General features: G+C 40.9%; 2 protein-coding genes across 2 annotated transcripts in view; both read left to right on the top strand.

Moving 5' to 3' along the window:
* The window catches only part of LOC310873828 (chemerin-like receptor 1), a gene marked incomplete at both ends in the record, with an annotated part of 592,518 nt that overhangs the window by 116,264 nt on the left and 448,264 nt on the right, over window positions 1-27,990 (top strand). The window lies entirely within an intron of this gene.
* LOC310873304 (uncharacterized protein) lies at window positions 106-27,975 on the top strand (the record flags this gene model as incomplete). Its single annotated transcript, XM_083785652.1, has 12 exons — window positions 106-178; window positions 846-1,022; window positions 15,979-16,180; window positions 17,036-17,178; window positions 21,161-21,460; window positions 22,042-22,072; window positions 22,146-22,420; window positions 23,387-23,485; window positions 23,660-23,710; window positions 23,828-25,697; window positions 26,060-26,233; window positions 27,936-27,975. 12 exons carry the CDS (start codon window positions 106-108, stop codon window positions 27,973-27,975), a joined length of 3,435 nt encoding a protein of 1,144 aa, XP_083641778.1.

Below are 27,990 nucleotides of genomic sequence, written 5' to 3' on the forward strand. Positions count from 1 at the left end.
TAAAGTCCCGATATTATTCCTTCCTTGGTTCTCTGGGGCGTCGGGAGTGTAACGATGGCGTCTCTCTCTCTCTCGGTCACACTGACGGGTTGTTGCTGTTGGACGATGAGGATGTATTTCTACATGTTGGTGATACTGTGGAGCAGACCCAGCGGTTACGACACATTACCTGTGAGAGGTAACGATAATACAACTTTATTTACACTCGACTCACTGTAGCCTATTGTAGTCCTGACCTGGGCTTGTGCTACTATAGCTAACGGCAGCCTATAAGATTTAGATTGTTTTTTTTGTTTTTTATCGTAGATGTAGTTGATGGATTTTGACATGTTTTGCTTGTGCAATAGGCCTATAAACTATTAGTCCGTAGTTTTCAATAAAGAAATCCAGTCTGTGGCCGATTTCTGGGAACTTCCTCAACTAGTGAGGGAGGGAGCGCATCCGGTAGGCCTACACTTGTTTACAAGAGGGTCCACCATGTTCAATTCATCAAAACATTTAGAGACGTACAAATAGACACTTCTTTCTATATAGTCAAAGAACAGAACAGGAATTCATCATAAAGGAGGTAAAAATGGAAAAGAAACATATAATGAGTCAAATTTACAAAAAATGCTGAATATTGCATTGCAGTCTATGGTGCAGTAAATGGAGACTTTCGATTAACAGAGAGATAACTCATATTATACACTTCAGAAGGAAGGCTGTACAGGGTCAATATCTTTGACTTATTCTCCCTCATACAAATACTTAATAATAATATGAGGGAAAGAATGTATTGGCTGACTCAGCAGGTAGAGCATTAGGTGCCATATTAAGTAAAATGAAATGTTGCCCTGATTTAGGTTTTGCTACATTTACCAAGCTCTATGACGCCATGGTCTCTTCCATCCTGTTTGATGCAGCAGGTGTGTGGGGCTTTGAGGAGGCTACCGAATGTAAAAACATTCAGAGTAGAGCGTTGAGGTGTTTTCTCGGGGTGCATAAGTATACCACTAAGTTGGCCATTGAAGGTGACACAGGTTGGGAAAGCTGCCTGACAAGGCAGAGATGTGAGATGATCAGGTTATGGAATCGCCTTACCCAACTGCCAGAAGAGAGGCTTACAAAAAATATATTTAATTGGAATAAAATATGTAATCATCCGTGGATAAGAGAGGTCTCTTCAATTATCTAATTTTCTGACTTAAATAACCTTCATTTTAACATTAATACAGTCAAATATAAACTGTCCATGTTACATCAGCAGAAATGGAGGGTGGACATTGTGAAAAAGGCGAAATTAAGAAGTTATATTAAATTTAAAGAGGATTACATGACTGAACCTTATGTTGCATTTAATTTAAAAAGAGGACAGAGGTCCCTCTGTGCCCAGTTAAGATCTGGTGCTTTACCTCTGGCAGTTGAGGTTGGCAGATATACTGGCGTTCCTGAGGAGCAGCGACTGTGTGCTCTCTGTGACCTGGGAGTTGTAGAGGATTCATTTTGTTTTCTACTGTCCACTATATCATGATTTAAGAAACGTTTTATTTCACAGAACCCAGATCTGTTTTGAATGTCTGAGTGTTTTATGTTAAATTGGTTGTTCAGTAATGAAGTTTTTGTTTTTGGAAAATGTATAGAGAAGGCATGGCAGTTACGTTGGAGAACGATGTATCCATGAGTAACTGTCTATTTGTGTATATGTATTATTATATATGTACAATTTTGTGAGTGTCTTGTAAGCCTGTGCGGGCTGGGCATCTTTAAAAAAAAAAACTGTGTTGCCAAGTGACCTTAAATCTAGTAAGCGTCCATCATTTACACCTGGCTGTGAAGTTGGGAAGCACATGGGGAAAGTAGAAAACATTCTTTTAAACAAAAAAAATTGTCGGTCAAAATAAAAATTTGACACATCATGTAAAATGACTGTTATACAAAGCAAAATGTACCTAGGTCTAAAATGTAATATCATACACGTTGATGATTTGCCAATGGATAGAACCATGTGAATCATTTAGCAAATACATTGTCTGAAGTAACTTATTCTAGTCATTGTTTTCTAAAATGGAGGCTGGGGGTAAAATTAACCAATGTCCGGGGGTAAGTTGAGTTAATGGGAATCACTATTCATAACTTTTGTATTAAGTCTTTGCTACTGAAATTATACTGAATGACCTTTAATTTGCATTTACATACTCATTTAAGAGAAGTTTGCAATATTGTATTAACAATATTGCAAATATAAGGTTTTGTATAACAAACTTTATTTAATTGTCTTAATATTGTTTAAATAATAAATAAACAAATAAACAAGACTATTTGCAAAAGGAAAACTGTTATTTTATTATTATCGATAAGTGAATACATTATCTGTTCAAATTTAAGCTTTTAACATTCAAATATCATGTGGTTCAACTTACCCCTCGACTTGGATCAATTTACCCCTTACCTGGGGCAAATTGAGCCACATTACCACTTTTTTTTTAAAGGTCATATTTTCATGGCCCTTTGTCATAGATGCTCTTACTCATCATTTAAATTGATAGAAGACATCCTGAAATATGTGTAGATCATTAGATTTTACTGCCATCTCATTTTGCCTTGCTTCCAGGACAACTTAAGCTAAAAGTGGTTCGTCTTACCACGAAAATCTTGTGCTGCTGTTTTTGCTTGTAAAATGTGTTATATTGATTTTGGCAATGTCATAAATGCATATAGGCCTACCTAACATCTGAAACAAGTACTGGTGCCTTAGTTTACTCATATGTGAATCTAGATCATGAAATGTAGCAAATTAAACATACACAATGAAACATACACAATTTAGCCAAAAGGTTATGTTTCATACATTCAAAATTTAACAACCTACTGTGTGATGATAGGTAGAAAAGAAAAGCAGCGCACCTTGGCCCAAAATGGCTGGTCTATCAAAATGTTACCACGCCCCCCTATTTTGGAATAATGCAAAAAATGGTATGGTAAAGAATTATTTCAACATATTGTATGCAACATTTATTAAAGTACCACAAACTGTCACAGCATCTGACATTTCAGCAATAGTCCCGGGCCTTACGGATATGTGAAAACGATTAATAACTTAACTTTTGACACTTTCAGTCAAGTCGATGCATGTATTTTAATCATTAGAAACACATTGGAATGTTCCAATTCATGATTAAATCTATCTAGAACACTCAGGTTTGCCATTATGGTGTACAGCTTCATCGCTGTATGCACCTAAACCATCCACTCCATGTGAGCTCCCCACGATGGAGCCCGCGTCTTCCTCACCAGCCATTTGCAGCATCCTGTTGCATACGCTAAAAGATCTGAGCATTCCAGAAGAACACATCATTCATCAGTGCATCAGAGTAGTCAGAAACGGGTCTCATGGCAGCTTACATATTTCCTGTAGGCGGACTCGACATAGCTGCAGGGTTTAAACCCTCACCATGATGAATTCCTGTTCTGTTCTTTAGCTACATAGAAGTGTCTATTTGTATGTCTCTAAATGTTTTGATGAATTGAACAATGTGGACCCTGTTGTAAACAAGTGTAATGCTTAATTGGGTCGTCCACTCACAGTTATCAGTCTTTGTATTGAGTTTGTGCTTGAAATGTACTGTAATTCTACAAACTGTTAATAAATATTTCAATCAATCAATCAATCAATCAAAACCAGGCGCACCTCTTCTACTACAGTGAATGGTAGAGTGACTGATGTTAATCTGCCTCAAGTCAAATGTTACTCTTTTACCTGCTTTTTACTAACACTAACATTACAAAGATGCCCAGAACATTGAGATGAACCTGTTTAGTTTATGGCTGCTCGAACAGCAATGGCAACATTCAAACAAAAAAGAAAAAAACGGATTGTCAAAATATCCACCGTGGGGTCTGAGACCAGAGCCATTTTGATTTGATTTTTATTTTTATTTGGATCTCTTTTAGCCTTTCGGCTAATCTTCCAAGAGTCCAGAAATAAATTAAAACATAACACAATACATTATATTACATTACAAAATAGTACATTTCATTACAAAATTTCAAATTACACTGATGCTAAACGACATCAGTGAGTTAAATGTTACAACATAATAAAAATACCTATACCTCTAATCCTCAACTCATACAGCCGCACACACTCACGCACACACAGGCACAGCATATGCCTGCCCACAGACAGATACAGTTCATTCACCTATCTATGGTGGACTATGCATGGCAGGGTCGTCCTCTTCCCTGAGCCAGCTGAAAACCTGACCGCATACCAACACAGAAACTAGAACTAAACCTGACCACATACCAACACAGAAACTAGAACAAAAAAACAAAATCACAGCATGATAGTGCATCAATAAAATCAATCTCAGCTATAGTGATGAGTTCCATAATTTAACTGCCCTAGAAATAAAAGATCGGCCTCCCATACTAGTTTTTATTTTTGGTAGAACATAAATATCTTTGTGTCTTTATCTTGTGTTGACCTGATGTTTATCTCGAACTAATGTTAATTTATTCTTTATGTTTACTGGTTTATTAGATGTTTTTATTTTAGAAATCAATGCAAGAGACTGTTTTCTTATGCATTCAAGTGCTGTGGGCCATCCCATTCTGTTATGCACTTCACCCGTGTCAATGTCATACCCACATCTTAAGACCATTCTAGCTGCCTTGTTTAGTGTGATCTGTAGTTTTCTCATATCTGTCTGAGCTGCATTGCCCCATACTGCACAGCAATAGTTAACGTGACTATAAATCAGACTACTGGATATTAACCTCAACGTCTCTTCAGATAAAAGCCCTGTAATTCGCCCAACCATTCCTGCCATTTTCATTACCTTTTTGGAGATATCTGTGGTATGAGCTGTCCATGATAAATTGTTTTGTATTTTAATTCCTAGTAGTTTGACTTCTGTGACCTCATTTATTTGTATCCCTCCATAAGATAAGTTCCATGGCCCTAACCTATTCCTTTTTCTGTTGGTGCATATGACCATATTCTTAGTTTTATTAGTGTTCAGTACTAATTTGTTGTTCTCAACCCATTTAACAACGTGTTTAAAATAATTCGCCAGGTGCTCATGCAACTGAGTTTGTGATTCAGCTACTGCAGTGATGGTTGTGTCGTCAGCGAACATGTGTGCATTTGAGTTGGTTAGTACTAATGGAAGATCATTTGTGTATATGATATTATAATAGAGGACCAAGACAACTCCCCTGTGGAATTCCACAGGAAGTAGAACGAGATGAGGAAAATGAGCCGTTGACATATACAGACTGCTTTCTGCCATACAGATAGGATTTCATCCAATTGATAGAATTCTGACTGAAGCCATAATGATTAATTTTTTTTAAAATAATTGTGTGATCAATCAGATCGAAAGCGGCAGTGAAATCTAAAAGTAAAATGGATGCAAGTTTACCTTGGTCGAGAGCATTCAGCCAGGTATCCGTCATCTCAATGAGAGCTGTTTCAGTGGAATGGTTTTTACGGTATGCATGTTGGGCATGAGTTAATAGGTTATTTGTTTCCATGTATTTCCATATATAATCACTAACTACTTTCTCCAGGATTTTACTTGGAGAGGAAAGTAGGCTGATTGGTCGGCTATTTGGGGCAGTAAAAGCGGATTTACTATCCTTAGGAATAGGGCAAATTTGTGCATGCTTCCATATTGTCGGAAACTTGCCTTGTTGCAGAGAGATATCAAATAGGTTTTTCACAGGTCTAGCGATAAATGGGGCAGCATATTTTAGTAATTTATTATCAATGAGGTCATGCCCTGGAGATTTGTTTTCAGGGAGCAACAACAAAATTTTCTCAATTTCGACAAAAGATATGTCTGGTGGTAAAACAAAACTGCACTCTTTCCCCTGCATAATCTGTGCATCTATATTTCCCACCAGTTCTTCGTTTGAGGCATTTACATGCATATTGGACCTGAGATTGTTTACCTTGCTTTCATAATGGTCAGCAAAATGATTGGCAATGTCTATTGGTTTTGTCTTGATCATTCCATCAACCTCCACACTAACAGGATTTGTATTGTTTGATCTACCCAGCAAACCATTTATTGTGTTCCATGTCTGTTTTGGGTCACTTTTACATTTCTCAAATGCTACTTTATAATAAAGTGATTTTTTTCTGACGATTTAATTTTACAACAAAGTTTCTGCATTCCCTGTATAGCATAAGACATGGCCTGGATGCAGTGGCTTTTGCCTCATCCCTCTGAGACATTGCTTCTCTTAATTGTTGATCAATCCAGGGGGATGGTTTAGCTTTGATTGTACCTTTCCTTATAGGGGCATGATGGTCAACGACCTCAGTTAGCAGCTTATTAAAACAATCGACAGCATCATCTAGATCATTCTCAAGATACACCAGATCCCATGGAACAATGCCCAGATTTCTTCTGTAGTCCTCCAGTTTAAAATGTTTAAGGCTACGCCTTATAGTCACTCTAGGTGGCCTTTTTGGCACCTTAGTATGTTTTGTGATGCTCACAATATTATGATCTGTCCAGGATACAGGAGTAGATTTTGCCTTTGAGCATTTTTTCGGCACATTACACCGTATCAGGTCAATAGTACTTTCCGTTCTATGCCCATACCTATTTATTGAGGATCGTGTGATATCTTGTACCATCTGCGATAAATTGCAACTTTCAATAAATTGTTCAAACCTAATCTTATTTACATCAGAGTTAGTATGTTTCCAGTCCAAGTTAAAATCACCAAGACAGTATTAAATCAAACCTTTCTTCCAGAGCCAAATCAATGCTTTCCAAGATTTTGTCCATATACAGGATGTTTGATTTTGGGGGCCTATAAACACATCCAATTAATGTTGGTTGTTGAAAGGGTATGTGAACTTGGATCCATAGGATCTCTAGTCCATTCACACACAGATCCTCCCTCACCTTAAACAGCAAGTGCTCTTGTAAATATAGGGCAACTCCTCCCCCATTCCTATTTCTGTCCCGCCTAATAACATTGTATCCTTTAAGATCAATTTGTCCATCTGTTATAGTTTCATCAAGATGAGTAATGGTAGCAGTGAAAGGTCATACTAACTAAGCATTTAAAGTAGCATTTAAATGACTCAATGGCTCTGGTCTCAGACCCTGCGGTGGATATTTTGACATTCCGTTTGTTTAGTTTTTTGGAATGTTGCCACTACTGCTGGAGCAGCCATAAACTAAACAGGTTAATCTCGATGTAAGCTGAGACCTTCGTCTATAGGGTGAGCAGGAAAGGTGGGGAGTGCCCGTGATGTACACCAGCACCTCTGAACAGACAACCCTGCAGTCTCACATACTGCAGTCTGCCTGAGAGATTCTTAGATCTTAGATCCATGCCACCAAACCATGCCCCCCCCCCCTCCCCCATCAACACAAGCTTCTGCAAGCAGCTGTGACTGGATAGTTTTGAAGACATTGGAGAAGTTAACACTAGCAAGGCTGAAAAAAAATCACTCCTACTCAGTCTGACTATATCGGCCCATTCGACCGCTCTCCCCCTTTATCCCCCCCACCCCCGCACCACTCGTTCACACCTCTGGAGCTGGAGACGTCATTGTTGCCTACACGCACTCACTTTTATTTTTTATTTTCTTCCCTCTCTTATGAATACATTATTATACACCCAATGAAAATGTACACTTCACGGATTATATATTTGGAATTAGGACAATCGGTAGAAAATTGGCCGAGAATAGCACAATAGCACATTAATTGTTGCCTAAATGTATACGCACTTTTCTGAAAATGGTTAATCTGCAAGCTGCCCCATTTCCTTTTCAACTTGATATGTTTCGTAGAGAGGGCATACACAAGCCAGAATTCCGTGGTTTACATGAGCAAAAAATAAGCGAGTTATGTAAAGAGGGGTGGAGGGAAAAAGGCGATTATTTGGCACAATCAATCAAATATATATTAATTACATCGCGTAGCCTATAATGTTTCCCCCTCTATATAATAGAGGGGGACAATATATAACTCTAATGTCGTATTTCGTCATGTATGTGAACTATATGCTGCTTGTAATACTGTTGGTCAAAGTAACTAGTAGTTGGACAGGCTAAATATAATAGTAGGCTATAAGCCCGTTTTCAGCTAAATGCTTTTTGTTCTCTTTTCTCCAGGCTCATACCCGCATCGAGATGAGCTAGCTCTGCGACAGCCGTGCTGTTTTCAATTAAATTACTTGCAGTATAATATTAATAAATACTACATCCTATATATATTGTTTGTCTGTCTAATCATTCAAATGTTTTTCTGCATGCATATTGCATAGTTTATGTAAGCCTGAATTAAAGTCTGATTACGGAGGCTTTTTCCCCGTCTCACAAACAACGAAGCCTATAAATATTGTCTGAGAAGTTGAGAATTGGTGTCATGCACATATATATGCACCACACATTCCTGCACCACGCGGTAAATAATGAATACTTTGTGTTAATTCAACCATGTTTATTTTTTCTTATTGTTCACAATATCAGAAAGCATGAAAGAAAGCAAATATAAAGCGGAATAAAATCAGGGAAAACACAAATCCTACGCATTAGTTTCTGTTGCTATACTTAGAGACACTTGACACATGTCATTGTAAATGTTCCCGTACATGTACCACATTGGCCATGTATTGCGTAAATCCACATCTTGCCTTGGATGGGAAGAGTTGCTCATCGACCGTGATGTTTCCTCCAGGCACATAGCAAGATATGCAGTTATCTGTGAACTGATTCCAAATGTCCGTTATTGCAGCAAACTTGTCTGTTTCTTTGCGTGCTTCTCTGGTGTCCTTGTCGTCAAATCGCAGGTATCGCATTATGGATTTGAAACGGTCACGAGACATTGTTTCTCTCACCGTCTCATTCCCCCATGCCCCTTTCGCCCACAGTTGATTCAATGGATAACCAGATGTCGACATCGCACGAATGAAAAACACGCTGATGAATGCTTTCAGTTCAGTAACAGACAGATCCCATTCTTGATTCTGTCCATCACTGCGGGCAAACTTCACTGTGCAGTCTTTGACGTTTTCCAACATGTCGGGGTCAAACATACACAAAAAACTGCTCAACTCGTCGTGGATTCTGACTTTGGCAAAAGCAGTAGGACCTGGCCTGGCATTTCCCCTCACTGTATATGTATCTTTATTCTTTTCCCTTTTTGCTTCCTATATGATTAATTCCTGTTCTACTGGCTGGTAGCCTATGTCTTGTATAGGGCCTTGTATATCTGTTTATTTTAAGCATGCCGCCGCATTCTGTCAGAGCAGAGACATATTTATTTAAAATAATCCTGTCTCGCACGGCACAGCGGCACGCCATCACTATATATACAAATGACAGGGAGAAGGTGTAATGGTTATTACAACGCAAAAATATATACATAATAGGCTTTGATGTAAAGACATTTTAAATGATTATTGATTATTAGAAAATAAAAATAAATCACCTGCTGCGGTACTGGCCCTTTCCAAGGTATGGAAATCCATTCAGGAAGTATTTGCTGTCCAGGTCGGCAGCAATCCAGAACTTAATTCCAACAGCATGCAGGATGCATAATTCTCAACTTCTCAATATTTGCCTATATTTTACAGAACATAACTTAACATTAAATGCAGTCTATTAGTATTGACTATGCATAGTATATAACTTATAACGTAAGCCTAAAACGAATCTATAAACGAAAAATAAAATAAAGAAAGAAAACCTGCACTCTCAATGGGCACTATTTGGTCACATTCGATCATAAAAACATTTAGGCCTACATGGGACAAGCTATATATATATATATATATTTCCCTATTTGTCTATTGGTATGTCTCTAAATGTTTTGATGAATTGAACAATGTGGACCCTGTTGTAAACAAGTGTAATGCTTCATTGGGTTAATATAGTATGTTTTTGAACGAATATTTGGGCCTAAGCAGTTTTTTGTGTGTGTGTGTGACCAGTGTTAGTCGACTCGGAATTGCAGCCATCCGTAGGTGCCCTTTGTGTCAGTGTGCGCCTGCCCAACCCCCCCAACCCCTGATGTGTGGCACCTATACGGATGGCTGCAATTCGAAGTGGCCTCTGTAAAACCTGAATCCCCCCCCCCCACCCCATTTCCCGAGTCGACGAGCAACACTGGTCACACACACACACACAAAAAACTGCTTAGGCCCAAATATTCGTTCAAAAACATACTATATTAACCCAATGAAGCATTACACTTGTTTACAACAGGGTCCACATTGTTCAATTCATCAAAACATTTAGAGACATACCAATAGACAAATAGGGAAATATATATATATATATATATATATATAGCTTGTCCCATGTAGGCCTAAATGTAGGCCCCCCCCCCACCCCATTTCCCCTCACTGTATATGTATCTTTTCCCTTTTTGCTTCCTATATGATGAATTCCTGTTCTGTTATAGCGCATCATTATATCAAAACCAGGCCTATACTGAATGTATTACTTTTGTTTAAATCAACTGAACTAGACCAATAAAATAGTAGGCTAGTATTTATGTTTTTCGTTAATAATAATACATGCTGAGGGAATGTGCTCCGTTCATTGGCTCTATATAGGCCGTGCGAGACAGGATTATTTTAAATAAATATGTCTCTGCTCTGACAGAATGCGGCGGCATGCTTAAAATAAACAGATATACAAGGCCCTATACAAGACATAGGCTACCAGCCAGTAGAACAGGAATTAATCATATAGGAAGCAAAAAGGGAAAAGAATAAAGATACATATACAGTGAGGGGAAATGCCAGGCCAGGTCCTACTGCTTTTGCCAAAGTCAGAATCCACGACGAGTTGAGCAGTTTTTTGTGTATGTTTGACCCCGACATGTTGGAAAACGTCAAAGACTGCACAGTGAAGTTTGCCCGCAGTGATGGACAGAATCAAGAATGGGATCTGTCTGTTACTGAACTGAAAGCATTCATCAGCGTGTTTTTCATTCGTGCGATGTCGACATCTGGTTATCCATTGAATCAACTGTGGGCGAAAGGGGCATGGGGGAATGAGACGGTGAGAGAAACAATGTCTCGTGACCGTTTCAAATCCATAATGCGATACCTGCGATTTGACGACAAGGACACCAGAGAAGCACGCAAAGAAACAGACAAGTTTGCTGCAATAACGGACATTTGGAATCAGTTCACAGATAACTGCATATCTTGCTATGTGCCTGGAGGAAACATCACGGTCGATGAGCAACTCTTCCCATCCAAGGCAAGATGTGGATTTACGCAATACATGGCCAATGTGGTACATGTACGGGAACATTTACAATGACATGTGTCAAGTGTCTCTAAGTATAGCAACAGAAACTAATGCGTAGGATTTGTGTTTTCCCTGATTTTATTCCGCTTTATATTTGCTTTCTTTCATGCTTTCTGATATTGTGAACAATAAGAAAAAATAAACATGGTTGAATTAACACAAAGTATTCATTATTTACCGCGTGGTGCAGGAATGTGTGGTGCATATATATGTGCATGACACCAATTCTCAACTTCTCAGACAATATTTATAGGCTTCGTTGTTTGTGAGACGGGGAAAAAGCCTCCGTAATCAGACTTTAATTCAGGCTTACATAAACTATGCAATATGCATGCAGAAAAACATTTGAATGATTAGACAGACAAACAATATATATAGGATGTAGTATTTATTAATATTATACTGCAAGTAATTTAATTGAAAACAGCACGGCTGTCGCAGAGCTAGCTCATCTCGATGCGGGTATGAGCCTGGAGAAAAGAGAACAAAAAGCATTTAGCTGAAAACGGGCTTATAGCCTACTATTATATTTAGCCTGTCCAACTACTAGTTACTTTGACCAACAGTATTACAAGCAGCATATAGTTCACATACATGACGAAATACGACATTAGAGTTATATATTGTCCCCCTCTATTATATAGAGGGGGAAACATTATAGGCTACGCGATGTAATTAATATATATTTGATTGATTGTGCCAAATAATCGCCTTTTTCCCTCCACCCCTCTTTACATAACTCGCTTATTTTTTGCTCATGTAAACCACGGAATTCTGGCTTGTGTATGCCCTCTCTACGAAACATATCAAGTTGAAAAGGAAATGGGGCAGCTTGCAGATTAACCATTTTCAGAAAAGTGCGTATACATTTAGGCAACAATTAATGTGCTATTGTGCTATTCTCGGCCAATTTTCTACCGATTGTCCTAATTCCAAATATATAATCCGTGAAGTGTACATTTTCATTGGGTGTATAATAATGTATTCATAAGAGAGGGAAGAAAATAAAAAATAAAAGTGAGTGCGTGTAGGCAACAATGACGTCTCCAGCTCCAGAGGTGTGAACGAGTGGTGCGGGGGTGGAGGGATAAAGGGGGAGAGCGGTCGAATGGGCCGATATAGTCAGACTGAGTAAGAGATATATGCCTAAAATCATATTTACAAAACGTTTCAAATGGGGAAAAAAACAGAGATGATTTCAATCGAATATTTAGACAAAGTCATGCAAGGGGAACTTTCTCTGGACTCCATGGGCTGAGAAAATAAACATTGAAATCTCAAATTCGGTCAGAACGGCTGCTCAGACTTCCTAGTGTTAAAAAAAAGCATGATTTTAACTGTATTGCCCAGGGTGTCAAGGTGTATGAATGCCTTGTTTAGCATGTAGAATAGATGACATCATCAAACATCAAACCGCAAACTGAAGGGGGCCATCAGTGAGTGATGATGTTATACATGTGGGGGGGAGCTCAGAGTGGAAAGTAGGCTTTCTAATAACACAAGCCGCCTTTGTATTGGTGAGTATAAGTAAAACATATTTATATTTCCGCAACAGAGGAGAGGCTGCTCTGCATTTTATGCAAGCGCAGGAAGACAACAGTCCCATAGCTCTAATCAAGGCATTAGACTAGATCTATACTACTATACTATACTGTTACACCAACACCTATGTACGGGTGATTGGGCGTACATACTGTAGGTGGTTCTGGACAACTACCTATCCAATCAACTCGACATCGGACATAAAAAATTACCTGGAGTCAGCAGCAACGCACATGCCGAGTTTGAAGTTGGTCGCTTGAACGATTTTCGAGATACGTCTACTAGATGGACGTGTATATGCACGTACAGAGATTTTGTGCATTAATTATTTAATACTCCTATCTGTATCAATAGGAATGTGTATATTAGAGTGTTCTAGATAGATGTAATCATACATCAGAGCATTTCAATGTGTTTAGAATAGACACCACGTTTGTCAAAAAAAAAAAAAAAATCACTCGTTTTCACATAGCCATAGGGTTCCAGACACACCCAATCATAATGATAAACATTCCAACGCGTTTGTAATGGTCCAAAAACATGACGGACACAAAGTTTGCATATGTAGCTCATCTGGTTTTACAGCCAAAACAGTTTTAGTTGGCAGCCATTGAGGTCGCGATGGCGACCCCAAAGGTCGCCAGCTGTACATTAATGTCAGATGCTGTGACACTTTGTGATACTTGAATAAATGTTTCATACCATATGTTGTAATAATTCTGACCTTTTATTGCATTTGTCTTTAGTCTTGTCCATTTTTTGCATTATTCAATTTAGGGGGGTGTGGTAACAATTTGATAGATTTGTAGCCTTTGTGGGCCGAGGTGCACTGCTTTTCTTTTCTACCTTTCATTACACAGTAGGTTGTGAACATTTTTATGTATGAAATGTAAGCTTTTGGCTACATTTACTATGTGTATGCTTCATGTGCTGTGTGCCAATCACTTAAAGGAAAACTTTAGTTTTTTTCAACCAAGGTTCATGTTTTAGGTTGTTATTAGAGAAACTAAAAGATGAGTGTAAGTTTTTTTTTCATTTGCTGCTATCTTTTGTTTTAGGGATTTTAGCTGTTTTTGACAGGGGGGCGGGGGCATTCGAGCATGGGGCTAAATATGTATTTCTTTACAAAATGTTATAGCGATTTTTTATTTTTATTTACTATAGTCCTACTAGACCTCAATAAATTACATCTGGCCACAAAAGATCACGGAATCTACTGAATGTGTCAAACTGACATATTGAGCCTATTACAGTGTGGCTTCCCCCCAGTATAGGCTACCTTCATATTCAGTAGATCCTGTGAACATTTGTGGCCAGATGTAATTTCTTGGGGTCTAGTAGGACTATAGTAAATAATAAAATAATAAATCGCTATATTATTATGTAAAATGATACATATTTAGCACCATGCTCGAATGCCCCCGCCCCCCTGTCAAAAACAGCTAAAATCCCTAAAACGAAAGAAAGCAGCAAATGAAAAACATTTAACACGCATCTTTTACTTTCTCTAATAACAACCTAAAACATGAACCTTGGTTGGAAAAAACTAAAGTTGTCCTTTAAGTTGAAGCATTTTCTTTAACAAATTTGCTAAATCTCAGTATCTCTGTGAAGGAGCGTTTGAAATTTCTAATTATTAGGTGTAACTATTTGCTACCTACCTACTTTATGCATGTAAAAAACTAGTATTATTAAGTATGGTTCAAGTTTCTATCTATAAAAGAAATACAGTTGTATCCATTTAGAAATATTCTGGATCCCTTTTTAGTTTATCAAAGAAAAATAAATCATTGATATGTGATGAAAAGAAAAGGTATATAAACTGAATTAAAATATGTTATCACGTATACAGTATAATTATTTTATTTATTGTAAATTGTCAATTGTTTTAAATGTATTTCATCTTGGACTATAGTGATATTAATACTAAATCATGATCAGAGTAATAGGTGTCTCTAACTTCAATTTCGCCTGTCAATTTCGCCTCAGGGCCCGTGGAACACTCTAACCGCCACTGGTCCATTTGGTTCCATGTGTTACACTATCATAGTTACAGACCCATAAGGGTCCATTTGGTTCCATGTGTTACACTATCATAGTTACAGACCCATAAGGGTCCATTTGGTTCCATGTGTTTCACTCATACAGTTACTTACCCATAAGGGTCCATTTGGTTCCATGTGTTTCACTCTCAGAGTTACAGACCTGTAAGGTTCCATTTGTACACTCGTACAGTCACAGACCCGTAAGGGTCCCGCATTTGGTTCCATGTGTTAGGGCCGATTCATACTCCTATTTTAGAGCCGAATAAAAGTCGGTTCGGCTCTGTAGAGCCTACAATTTGACGTCATTTGAGGTTCGGGGGGTCCTAAAGTCGTCTCTTTGGTGCTACTGAAAATTTCTGACGAGCCGAAATCATTTCGGCACTACAGCAAAATAGGAGTATGAATCGGCCCTTACACTCTCAGAGGGCCACTAAAGTTCCACACTCACTCCAGAGGGCCACTATAGTTCCACACTCACTCCAGAGGGCCACTATAGTTCCACACTCACTCCAGAGGGCCACTATAGTTCCACACTCACTCCAGAGGGCCACTATAGTTTCACACTCACTCCAGAGGGCCACTAAAGTTCCACACTCACTCCAGAGGGCCACTATAGTTCCACACTCACTCCAGAGGGCCACTATAGTTCCACACTCACTCCAGAGGGCCACTATAGTTTCACACTCACTCCAGAGGGCCACTTTAGTTTCACACTCACTCCAGAGGCCCACTATAGTTTCACACTCAGAGGCCCACTATTGTTCCACACTCACTCCAGAGGGCCAGCTCAAAAAACGTCCATCCAAACACGTTTTGAGCTTGTAGATCAGCTATTTTTGCTATATTTTAACTGAAATAATAATATTAGGTTAATATCAACTGGTGGCCCGGCTGGGGGCCACATGAGGCCCCCATCTTCACTTAATGTGGCCCTCAGGTTAATATCAGAATACTGAAAAATGATTGATCTCAGATAATTACTAAATGTTATTGTCCTTTTTTATGTCCAATATATTTGTTTTTAGTTCATAAAGTTAACATAACTATAAAAGAATCAAAATAAAATAATTCAAAATCTTTTTATTTTTATGTCACAATCCCTTTAAGGATTTAGCCATGTGATTGGCTCCTCTCAACCCGTGCTGGCCGGCGTGGGAGGCGTGGCCATCCTCCCATGTCACATCCACCCACCAATCAGCATGCAGAGTTGGGGAACTGTGAAGTGGACCAGAGACGGCCAGAGCCTGCTTGTCGTCGCCGTCCGGTTGGGGCAGTACTACCTCACCGAGGACCAGAACCCGGCCTACAAGTACTCAATTTATTTACTTTAACCCATTCTGACCTGAGATCAGATTCATACGAGGTTTCCGCCGGACACACACTGGTCTGATGAACCCATTCTGACCTGAGATCAGATTCTAAAAATGTCAGTCGTTCTTCGATTTTTTTCAAAAATAGCAGACCTACAAGCTCGTATCGCGCCACTCGGTGGCGCGATATGAGCTTGTAGATCTGCTATTTTTCAATAGCTAAAGCATGACATGATGCCGACACCAAAATGGGTGCCCGGTCAGAATGGGTTAAGGACAACTTTAGTTTTTATCAAGCTAGGTTCATGTTTTAGGTTGTTATTAGACAAAGTAAAAGATTAGTGTGAATTTTTCTTCATTTGCTGCTTTCTTTCGTTTTAGGGATTTTAGCTGTTTTTGACAGGGGGGCGGGGGCATTCGAGCATGGGGCTAAATATGTAATTTATTTATTTTGTTGTAGTGATTCATTTTTTTATTATTTACTATAGTCCTACTAGACCCCAAGAAATTACATCTGGCCACAAAATATCACGAGATCTATTGAATGCGTCAAACTGACATATTTGTGTGGCTTCCCCCCAGTAGGCCTCCTTCACATTCAGTAGATCCTGTGATCTACCTTCACATTCAGTAGATCCTGTGATCCACCTTCACATTCAGTAGATCCTGTGATCCACCTTCACATTCAGTAGATCCTGTGATCTTTTGTGGTCAGATGTAATTTCCTGGGGTCTATTAGGACTATAGTAAATAATAAATATAGAAATCACCATAATATTTTGTAAAATAATAATACTCAAGTACAGTATACTTAAGTAAAAGTACTTAGTGCTGGTGCTTTCCACCATTGACAGGCAGAGAGCGACACTGTCCCTGTCGGAGCTTTCCGGGGGTGTAATGAACTTGAAGCTGTCCAGGGTCAGGCTGTCGGACCGGGGAACCTACCGCTGCTTTGTGCCAGAGATGGGCATGAGCGCTGACATCCAGCTCCACGTTGGTAAGACCTGTTCTTTGTTATCCAAATAATGTTTTTATTTTATTCTTTAAGACGGTGGGTTTTCAACAAGGCCCCTTATGTATTTGGCTTTTGAGCCACAAACGTTTGAGCCACTCAGACCCATTTGATGAGGTTTAGCCTCTCAGACCCATTTGATGAGGTTTAGCCTCTCAGACTCATTTGATGAGGTTTAGCCTCTCAGACCCATTTGATGAGGTTTAGCCTCTCAGACCCATTTGAGCCACGGAACCTTCATTTGAGTTAAAAATGTTCACTCTGAAACAAATTATATATCACAGGTGGTCATTCAAATTCGTATGAGTCCCAAAACAAATCACACCTGTGTGAAGTGAGTGGTGCAACTCTGTGTGGGGGTGCGCGGGGGGGGGGGGGGGGGGGGGAGGGAGGGAGGGGATGTTCCCGACCCCCCGGTTCCGGCGTGCCGCGCCGCGTCCGAAATGGTTGAGAAATGACAGAGTTACCGTGTGGCGGCCCCTCTACTGTACCCTCTACTGTACTGTAATGTACTGGCACCCCCGAAAGCATACAGTTAATACGTGCGTGTGTGTTTGTGTGTGCGTTAGGTTGAGCACAGATGGTGAAAAACAACCATGCTGTTTTCGTGCTCATACCCAGACACCCAGCCACACACATAGCTCCTTAAGGGAGTGGAGAGACTGTAAGACAATGCTCCCCTGAGGCTGCTGATAGCCTGAGTGCCTGCCTTGATTTAACTGACTGGTCTGTTTTTCAAGATGCATGCAATGACCTGGATGAGTATACTGACACAGTTACCTCCTACATAAAGTTCTCTGAGTCTCTCTGTATCCCATCTAAGACTGTTTACTGTTTTTAGCAATCACAAACCTTGGTTCAGTAAAGAGGTTAAAACCCTCTGCTCAAAGAAAAACGAAGCCTTTAAGAGTGGCAACAAAGAGGCTTTTAAATTAGCCAGATATGAGTTTGAACATGCTGTGAAAAAAGCTAAAGCCAAATATAATGACAGTCTGCAAGCCAAGCTACGTGCCAATGACACCAAGGGTGTTTGGCAAGCGATGCAGAGCATCACAGGGTATAAAGGCAGTCGCCGAGCCCCAGATGATGACCCCCTCCTCCCTGATAGATTGAACGAGTTCTATTGTAGATTTGACATGCCCAGAGATGTCCATCCCAGTGAAGCAGCAGCAGCTAGTATAGAACAAACTACCCCCCCTCCCTTTATAATTTGTAAGCAAGAGGTAAGAACCCTCCTCCTTAAACAAAACAGCAGGAAAGCAGCAGGCCCAGATCAGGTCTCTGCTTTTACTTTAAAGCACTGTGCCCACCAATTATCTCCTGTCTTTACTGGTATTTTTAACTGGTCTCTTACACTATGCAAAGTCCCTGCTTGTTTTAAATCTGCTGTGGTTATACCTGTCCCTAAGAAGCCTAATGTTGTTAGCATGGATGACTACAGGCCTGTCGCCTTGACCTCTGTCGTGATGAAAATATTTGAACGCATTGTCTGTAATCGCCTGTCCAATGTTGAGATGGATAACTTCCAGTTTGCCTATCGAGCTAACAGGTCTGTAGAGGATGCTGTGTCTCTGTGCCTCCACAGTATCCTACAGCACCTGGAGGCCCCTGCCACATATGTTAGAGTTTTATTTATTGATTTCAGTTCTGCGTTTAACACGATTTTGCCCATCAAACTATTTGATAAGCTCTTGGCCATGGGTATTAATCACTCTCTTTGTCTCTGGATTTTAGACTTTCTGTCAAACCGAAAGAAAGTGGTTAAGATTGGCAACATGCTCTCTCAATCCAGGACTCCCCAGGGCTGTTTTCTCTCAGCCCTCCTCTTCGCACTTTATACCAATGACTTTATTTCACATCCTCAATTTGTTTCTTTTTTTAAATATGCAGATGACACAACTGTCGTTGGCTATATTAAAAATGGTAACGAATCAGCCTACAGGGCCGAGGTGGCAGCCCTCGTAGACTGGTGCACTTCGAATAACCTTATCCTAAACCTGGCTAAGACCAAAGAAATTATCTTTAATTTCCGGAAAAAGGGGATTATGCCCCCATCCCTGGTTATCGATGACCAGCCTGTCGAAAGGGTCGACAGTTTTAAATTCCTTGGCACCACTATAATGCTGCTCCCTGAAATGGGAAGTTAACACTTGACTAGTAACATCTTGAGTAAAGCCCACCAGAGGCTTCACTTCCTACGCCTCTTAAAGAAGTTCGGTGTGACTGGGGAGGCGTTGGTTCACTTCTACAGAGCCACTGTGGAGAGTGTCCTCGTCTTCTCAGTCACAGTGTGGTATGGAAACACCACCGACTTAGAGAGGAAACGGCTGAAAAGGGTGGTATCGTAGGATGCAGAAGGTGATCGCTGACCCCCTCCCACCCTGCCTGCTCTCTTTTCGCACCCCTGCCCTCAGGTAAGAGACTCCGGTCTCTAAAGTGCAACACCTCCCGCTTTAAGAACAGCACTTATCCCGAGGCTGTTCGCCTCCTGAATGCTGACCCTCTTTTCACTCGCACTTTACAGCGTGAAGCTGCTTTGTAAAACGATGAACTGTGATGAATTTGCTATTTATTTATTCAACATGGATTGTAACGTTTTGCATTCTTCTTATTTATTGATCCCCCTCATATGATGTCTGTACTTTTGTATCGTGTTCTGTCTGATATGTGATGTGAATATGTGTATGTATCGTGTGTATGTTTTTAGTGCACTGAAACAAATTCCAATCGACTCTGTTGACATGGCAATAAAGTCTTGAATCTTGAATCTTGGTTGCACCACTCAAAAATAATAATAAAACATTTTTTATTAAAAAATATAAATAAAAATATCAAATAGGCCTATACAGTATGAAACATAGCGTCCACGTGTCATCATGACGGTGCGCAATGATAGTCAACGGACCAGCACTGGCTCGAGCTGCAATACCAAATTCGGCCACTATGTCCATTTCGCCGGTTTTAGCAGTGGTTAGTGAGAGGCCAATCTAAACTATGGAATTACAGTCAGAACTACAGACTCACTCCCAATCTAAACTATGGAATGAACTTCCCATTACAGTCAGAACTACAGACTCACTCCCAATCTAAACTATGGAATGAACTTCCCATTACAGTCAGAACTACAGACTCACTCCCAATCTAAACTATGGAATGAACTTCCCATTGCAGTCAGAACTACAGACTCACTCCCAATCTAAACTATGGAATTAACTTCCCATTACAGTCAGAACTACAGACTCACTCCCAATCTAAACTATGGAATTAACTTCCCATTACAGTCAGAACTACAGACTCACTCCCAATCTAAACTATGGAATGAACTTCCCATTGCAGTCAGAACTACAGACTCACTCCCAATCTAAACTATGGAATGAACTTCCCATTACAGTCAGAACTACAGACTCACTCCCAATCTAAACTATGGAATGAACTTCCCATTACAGTCAGAACTACAGACTCACTCCCAATCTAAACTATGTTATGAACTTTTCATTACAGTCAGAACTACAGACTCACTCCCAATCTAAACTATGGAATTAACTTCCCATTACAGTCAGAACTACAGACTCACTCCCAATCTAAACTATGGAATTAACTTCCCATTACAGTCAGAACTACAGACTCACTCCCAATCTAAACTATGGCCTGTAGCACTTGCCCTAGCCCCGTAGATAGCACTTTTTGTAGACCTATAGCATGTTACGTAGACACCACTAGAATTGCATTGTATGTTTTCATAGCACTTTATAGTATATGTATAGTATACTATAGTTTGTATAGTTTATACGTATAGTTTCACTTTATAGATATTCCACTTCTTGGCTTACGCCTGTTTCTTGAATACTACTTTTATGTATAGTGATGTATTGCCATGATTTTTGTTCCTAATGTAAGTCGCTCTGTATTCAGAGCGTCTGATAAATGCCTAAATTGTAACTTGACTGCCATGCGTTTCTCTCCACAGCCCATGAGGTGACGTACCTTCCACCACGAGGCAGAGGCATCCGCGTGGAACTGCTTCCAGACCCCCGCTCTGTTCCTGAAGCCGTCACCAGCATCCTGTGGAGGCACGGAGACAACCTGGCAGCGGAGTGGTATCTGGGTTATGGTCTGGATTACTACGGGACGTTTAGACACCGCTCCACACTGGACCCAGACACCGGACGGCTGGTTATCCACAACATGACCGTAGAAGACATCGGGTGGTATTCTGTGGAGTTCAACGGAAGACTTCACTACAAGACTTACCTGCTTACAGAGATGAGTAAGTATGACTCACAACAATACTTACCTGCTTACAGAGATGAGTAAGTATGACTCACTACAATACTTACCTGCTTAAAGAGATGAGTAAGTATGACTCACAACAATACTTACCTGCTTACAGAGATGAGTAAGTATGACTCACTACAATACTTACCTGCTTAAAGAGATGAGTAAGTATGACTCACAACAATACTTACCTGCTTACAGAGATGAGTAAGTATGATTCACTACAATACTTACCTGCTTACAGAGATGAGTAAGTACGTATGACTCACAACAATATACTTACCTGCTTACAGAGATGAGTAAGTATGACTCACTACAATACTTACCTGCTTAAAGAGATGAGTAAGTATGACTCACGGACTCATTCTGTCTCCTCAACAGAGAGAATCCCAGATCCAGACCTGACCATCGTGGCACCATGTGACTCATTCTGTCTCCTCTACAGAGAGAGTCCCAGATCCAGACCTGACCATCGTGGCACCATGTGACTCATTCTGTCTCCTCTACAGAGAGAGTCCCAGATCCAGACCTGACCATCGTGGCACCATGTGACTCATTCTGTCTCCTCAACAGAGAGAGTCCCACATCCAGACCTGACCATCGTGGCACCATGTGACTCATTCTGTCTCCTCAACAGAGAGAGTCCCAGATCCAGACCTGACCATCGTGGCACCATGTGACTCCAACTCCAGCAACTGCACGCTGCACTGCATCGGAGACGTCACAGAGTCGGCCGTCACCTATCGATGGAGGTTCCACGATGAGAAATGGACTCGACCCAAACCCAACGAGACCAGGATCTACAACGATGAGGAATGGAGCGGACCCGACTCCCGGACGGTGACGATCAGCGACGACGAGGAAGGGAGAAGAGTTCGAAGAATATCCTGTGCGATAAAGAACTGGTTCAGTGTGGAGCAGAGCGAGGCTGTAGACAACCCGCTTTACAGAGGTACGTAGTTTACTGATTGTGTGTGTGTGTGTGTGTGTGTGTGTGTGTGTGTGTGTGTGTGTGTGTGTGTGTGTGTGTGTGTGTGTGTGTGTGTGTGTGTGTGCGTGCGTGCGGGTAGTTCAGATGTTTAGACTTAAAATGAACCCTGGATAATAAGACAAACGTTCCATAGGGCTAGACCACGCAAGGACATATGACATTCCAAGGCCAGTGAGTCGATGTGTTTCCTCCATCTGGTCCTTGGTCCAGAGCTCTGCACGGATAAAAAAAAAATCTGTGTCATTTTACCGTTTCCGACCCGTTCCGAAAACATTTCTAAAGAGGAAAACATTATGCTATAATTTAGCTATTGAAAAATAGCAGATATACAAGCTCATAGCGCAAGTGGCGCGCTACGAGCTTGTAGGTCTGCTATTTTAGAAAAATTGAGCACCACTAATACAGAAATTTTCGGCGTCAGGCCTGAATGGGTTAAATGACAGGACACGGGACACAGCTAGTAGCTATAGTAGTACAACCCTTGTTTACTAGTCCCCGGAAGTCTGATGCATGCAAAGCATGCTGGGCCTTGTAGTCTATCGCATACACGCATACATACGCCTGCCTACACATGTCTCCTCCCATTTGCCAGCCATGCCAGTGGTTATCAAAGTGCGGTCCGGGGACCCCCAAGGGGTCCTTGAGGGGTTGCTAGGGGGACTATCATTATTGAATCCTATTGGCTGGGCTTTAAACAGCCATAGCTCCAGTTTGCAGCATGCTAAAGGTCCCAAACCTGGTTGCTCGCCGTACGGACTTCCAATTTCATAAAACTATAATTCCTACTTCCGGTTTGTCGGATTGACTTGAAACTCCTCTCACAACTCTATGAGGGGGGTTGAGCTAGATGTTGCAACCCGGAAGTGGTTTTTTTTTTTAAATCAGAGATTTTCTTTTCTATTTATGTTTTCTATTTCTGTCTTTCAGCTCCTACAGGACCAACAGTCAGAGGCAGACCAGGGCTTATTGTTACTGTCTCCATGTACGCAATAGCACTGGCAACTTTAATCTGGAACAAGAATCTTCGTGAGTCTTTAATTTATTTTTAACTAGATTTATTTACAATCTATATTGATATAAATCCATCCATCTATGTGTCATTATGTGAAGACGAGAATGATCCTATAGTGTCTCCTCACTGACCAATCACTGTCTCACATCTCACTGACCAATCACTGCCTCACATTTCAGCTTTGACAGCTTTGACAGCAGAAGAGAAGAAAAGACGACACAGAGCCGCCAAACTGAGAGGTGTGTGTGTGTGTGTGTGTGTGTGTGTGTGTGTGTGTGTGTGTGTGTGTGTGTGTGTGTGTGTGTGTGTGTCGAGAGACAAGGCTGTTAAACATAGAATTGCTTTGTTCGCTACAGGTCTGTTGAAGAGAACACCAGGATATCGTCACATCACTGACTATGAAGAGGAGCTTCAACGCAACATGAACAGCACATATCTGAATGTAAATTTGGGTACACAGTCTGAGGTCGTGTTTGAAAACATCTTCGCTCCGCTCTACAATGTAGACATCGAAAGAACAGACATCCACAGCCATCATGAGGTCAGACAGATGGAGATGAAGAAGGCAAGAGAGGAAATCCAACTCGGTCAGATGTTCAAAGACCTTTCTGGACTAATCAAAAGAACAGTGCTGACCGTTGGCTGTGCAGGAATTGGAAAAACGTTCCTCGTACACAAATTTTTGTTCGACTGGGCCAAGAAATGTTTCCCCCAAGACCCACACCTCGTGTTCCCGCTCAAGTTCCGCCAGTTAAATCTGCTCAAGGGACAAAAGTTTACTTTGGCACAGCTACTTCACTGCTGCATCAAGGAAACCAGATTCATCGAGGAAGACGTTCTTAAATGTATCTTCACTGAAGTGCAGAAGTCAGGAGACTACAGCAACAGCCCCTTCAAAGTCATGTTTGTTCTGGATGGTTATGATGAAAATAATTTCAAGTTTGATTTCGAAACAGAAATTGGCCTCATGAATGTCAACAACTCTTACCCAGTGGAAGATCTCCTTGTAAACCTCATCAAGGGGAAGCTCCTCCCCTCTGCTCTCATCTGGATAACATCGCGACCTGTAGCAGCCAATCAGATCCCTAAGGAGTTTGTAAACAGGATGACAGAAGTACGAGGGTTCATCAGAGATGACCAGAAGAAGGAGTTCTTCAAGAAGACATTCAGTGATGAGAACCAGGCCAGATCAATCTTCTCTTACATCAAAGAATCAAAGATCCTCCTCACCATGTGTGAAATCCCAGTCTTCTGTTGGATCCTTGCTACCGTTGTGAAGAACATGGTGAAGAACATGGGGACGACACTCAGGCTGCCCAAAACCCTGGTTGAGCTGTTCTGTCACTTCCTGATGGGTGAGATACAGCGGGAGAATCCTGAACAAGGCACGGCAGACAGAGAGAAGCTCATAAAGAATGCAAGGGAAATTCTTCTGAAGCTGGGCAAGCTGGCGTTTCTCCAACTGGTCAAAGTCAACATAATTTTCTATGAGGCGGACCTGAAGGAGTGTGGTCTTGATGTGAACAAGGACTTGAAAAACCTGGGCTTTTGCACAACCTTCTTCAAAGAAGACGATGTGTTCTTCCAGAAAACGGTCTACTGCTTCGTTCATCTGAGCATCCAGGAGTTTCTGGCTGCAGTCTACCTGTATTACTGTTTCAATCAGAAGAACAGGAAGGTCCTGAAGACATTCCTGGAAGATGACGGTTCAGACAGTGACAGTTTAGACAGTGACGGTTCAGACAGTGACTTTTCCCTGTCTAACTTCCTGGAGCTTGCTATGACGAAAACCCTGAAGAGTAAGAGTGGACAACTGGACCTCTTTGTCCGCTTCCTTCATGGTCTCTCACTGCAGTCCAACCAGAGACTGTTAGGAGGACTGCTGGGTCAGACAGAGAACCGTCCAGAGGAGATCCAGAGAGCCATCAACAACCTGAAGGAGATGGATGATAATGATGCCTCTCCTGACAGATGTATCAACATCTTCCACTGTCTGATGGAGATGAACGACCCGTCAGTCAGTCGGGGGATCCAACAGTACCTGGAGTCAGAGAGCAGCTCAGGGAAGGAACTCACTGTGCCCCAGTGTTCAGCTCTGGCCTCCATGCTGATGATGTCAGAGGCGGTTCTGGAGGAGTTGGACCTGCAGAAATACAACACATCACAGGAGGGCCGACGGAGACTGGTCCCAGCTGTGAAGAACTGCAAAACAGCCAGGTTAGTAGTGTGAATGTTAACGTTCACACTACTTACTTCATACATCACTATATACTTCATTCATTCATTAAAAAACATGGAGAGCGAGAGAGAGAGAGAGAGACCCTCACTTCATATTTATATATATATTAGTATTGCAATCCAATTCAAGTGTGATTTGTGTTTAGTATATTTAGTGATATCAGGGTGATTTTGCCTTTTGAATATGTGTTACTCACTGCCGCTATTTGCTAAGTTAGAAAAGTATCCAAACACACACACACACACACACACACACATTTCAGACAGCACCACAGGGAACCTCCTTGACAGGGAACATGGTCTGTTCTGTTTTGATCATCTCTGATTTTACATTTAATCTGTAATTACAGACTTGTTGACTGTGACCTCGGAGAGGAACACGTTGAAGTTGTGGCTTCAGCTCTCAGCTCCAATCCGTCCCATTTGAGAGAACTGGACCTGAGTGGAAACCGCTTGGGGGATTCTGGACTGGATCTCATCTGTGCTGCACTGAAGAGCCCAAACTGTTGTCTGGAGACTCTCCGGTCAGATTAATTTAACATATTTTTTGTGATAAATTCTGTTATAGTAAGTGATTATAATGTAGTTATGATGGTGGTAGTATATGAAGAGTGTGGATGAGGTTGATATCATGGTAACTCACACTGACTATAATATTGATAAGATACAGTGACTAATGTATGTAGTCTTTATGCTGAGATACCACATTTAAAACCTAAACACCTCTGAGTGGTTCAATGTGTTTTGTTGTCAAGAATGTCATCCCCTAGTTTTGAATGATATTTATAGCCTATTAACTTTTTCGCTGCTATCTACGTTTATAAAAGTAGCAAGGCTAACGGTACCTAATGGTGCTAACTACACGTACAGTATGTGCGTAGACAACCATATACTCCATATATGAAAGCGTAGTAGCATAGCTTACTTTATTATTAACCCTTTTTGGGGCGGGAACCCCTTTTGGTGTTTTAACTAAGCATTATGTTATACTTTAGCTATTGAAAATAGCAGATCTACAAGCTCATAGCGTGCCACCGAGTGGCACGCTACGAGCTTGTAGGTCTGCAAAAAAAAATTAAATCGTTAAGATGTGGCGCAAATCATTGAATATGTATTTCAGAGCGAACATTTTTAACTAAAATATTTGCTTCTGGGGGGTCCCTGGAACTAAAAATTATGCTTTTATGAGCCAATTCAAATTGCATTTTTTTTAAAGTCTCTTCAGCTGGTTGCAAGTAGCTTCTCTATCCAGGAATATGTATTGTATTGGTTTTAATCTCCCCCTTCTCTCCATCTCTCTCTCTCTCTCTCCCCCTCTCTCTCTCTCTCTCTCTCTCTCTCTCTCTCCATCTGGTTGTATTCTTCTATTTAGACTGAAGAGCTGCTCCTTGTCAATGAGAGGCTGTGAAGTTGTGGCTTCAGCTCTCAGCTCCAATCCGTCCCATCTGAGAGAACTGGACTTGAGTAGAAACGTCTTGAAGGATTCTGGACTGGAACTCATCTGTGCTGCACTGAAGAGCCCAAACTGTTGTCTGGAGACTCTCAGGTCAGATTCATTTAACATTTTTATTTGTATTTAGTTAAGTAAAGTTCTTTTATAGTAAGTGATTATAATGTAGTTATGATGGTGGTAGTATTTGAAGAGTGTGGATGAGGTCAATATCATGGTAACTCACACTGACCATAATATTGATAAGATTCAGTGACTAATGTATGTTTCATCCCCTAGTTTTTCGCTGCTATCTACGTTTATAAAAGTAGCGAGGCTAACCAGGGACGGATTTACCCCCCGAGGGCCCCTGGGCCAGTACATTTTGCAGGGTGTTTTTCCGTGTTTTTATCTTACTTTATAATTAACCCATTTTGGGCGGGAACCCATTTTGGTGTTTTAACCAATTTTAATAATAATAATAATAATGGATTTTATTTATAACGCACTTTACATTCGCAAGAATCTCAAAGTGCTACAGCAGTGAATAAAAGCAAAAGAAACAACACACCATTAAAAACATTAAAAACGTTGCCGTGGATGCACTGGTGGGTTAGCAGGGAAATCTTGTATTCAGTCCGGAATGAGATGGGGAGCCAGTGGAGTGAGATGGGGAGCCAGTGGAGTGAGATGGGGAGCCAGTGGAGTGAGATGGGGAGCCAGTGGAGTGAGATGGGGAGCCAGTGGAGTGAGCGGAGGATGGGTGTGATGTGCTCGTGTTTACGCACTCTCATCAGGACCCTAGCAGCGCTGTTCTGGATGTATTGGAGCCTTTGAAGGCTCTTGCTAGGG

This window comes from Protomyctophum parallelum (assembly GCF_964188405.1).
Source record: "Protomyctophum parallelum genome assembly, chromosome: 16".
Classification (NCBI taxonomy): domain Eukaryota; kingdom Metazoa; phylum Chordata; class Actinopteri; order Myctophiformes; family Myctophidae; genus Protomyctophum; species Protomyctophum parallelum.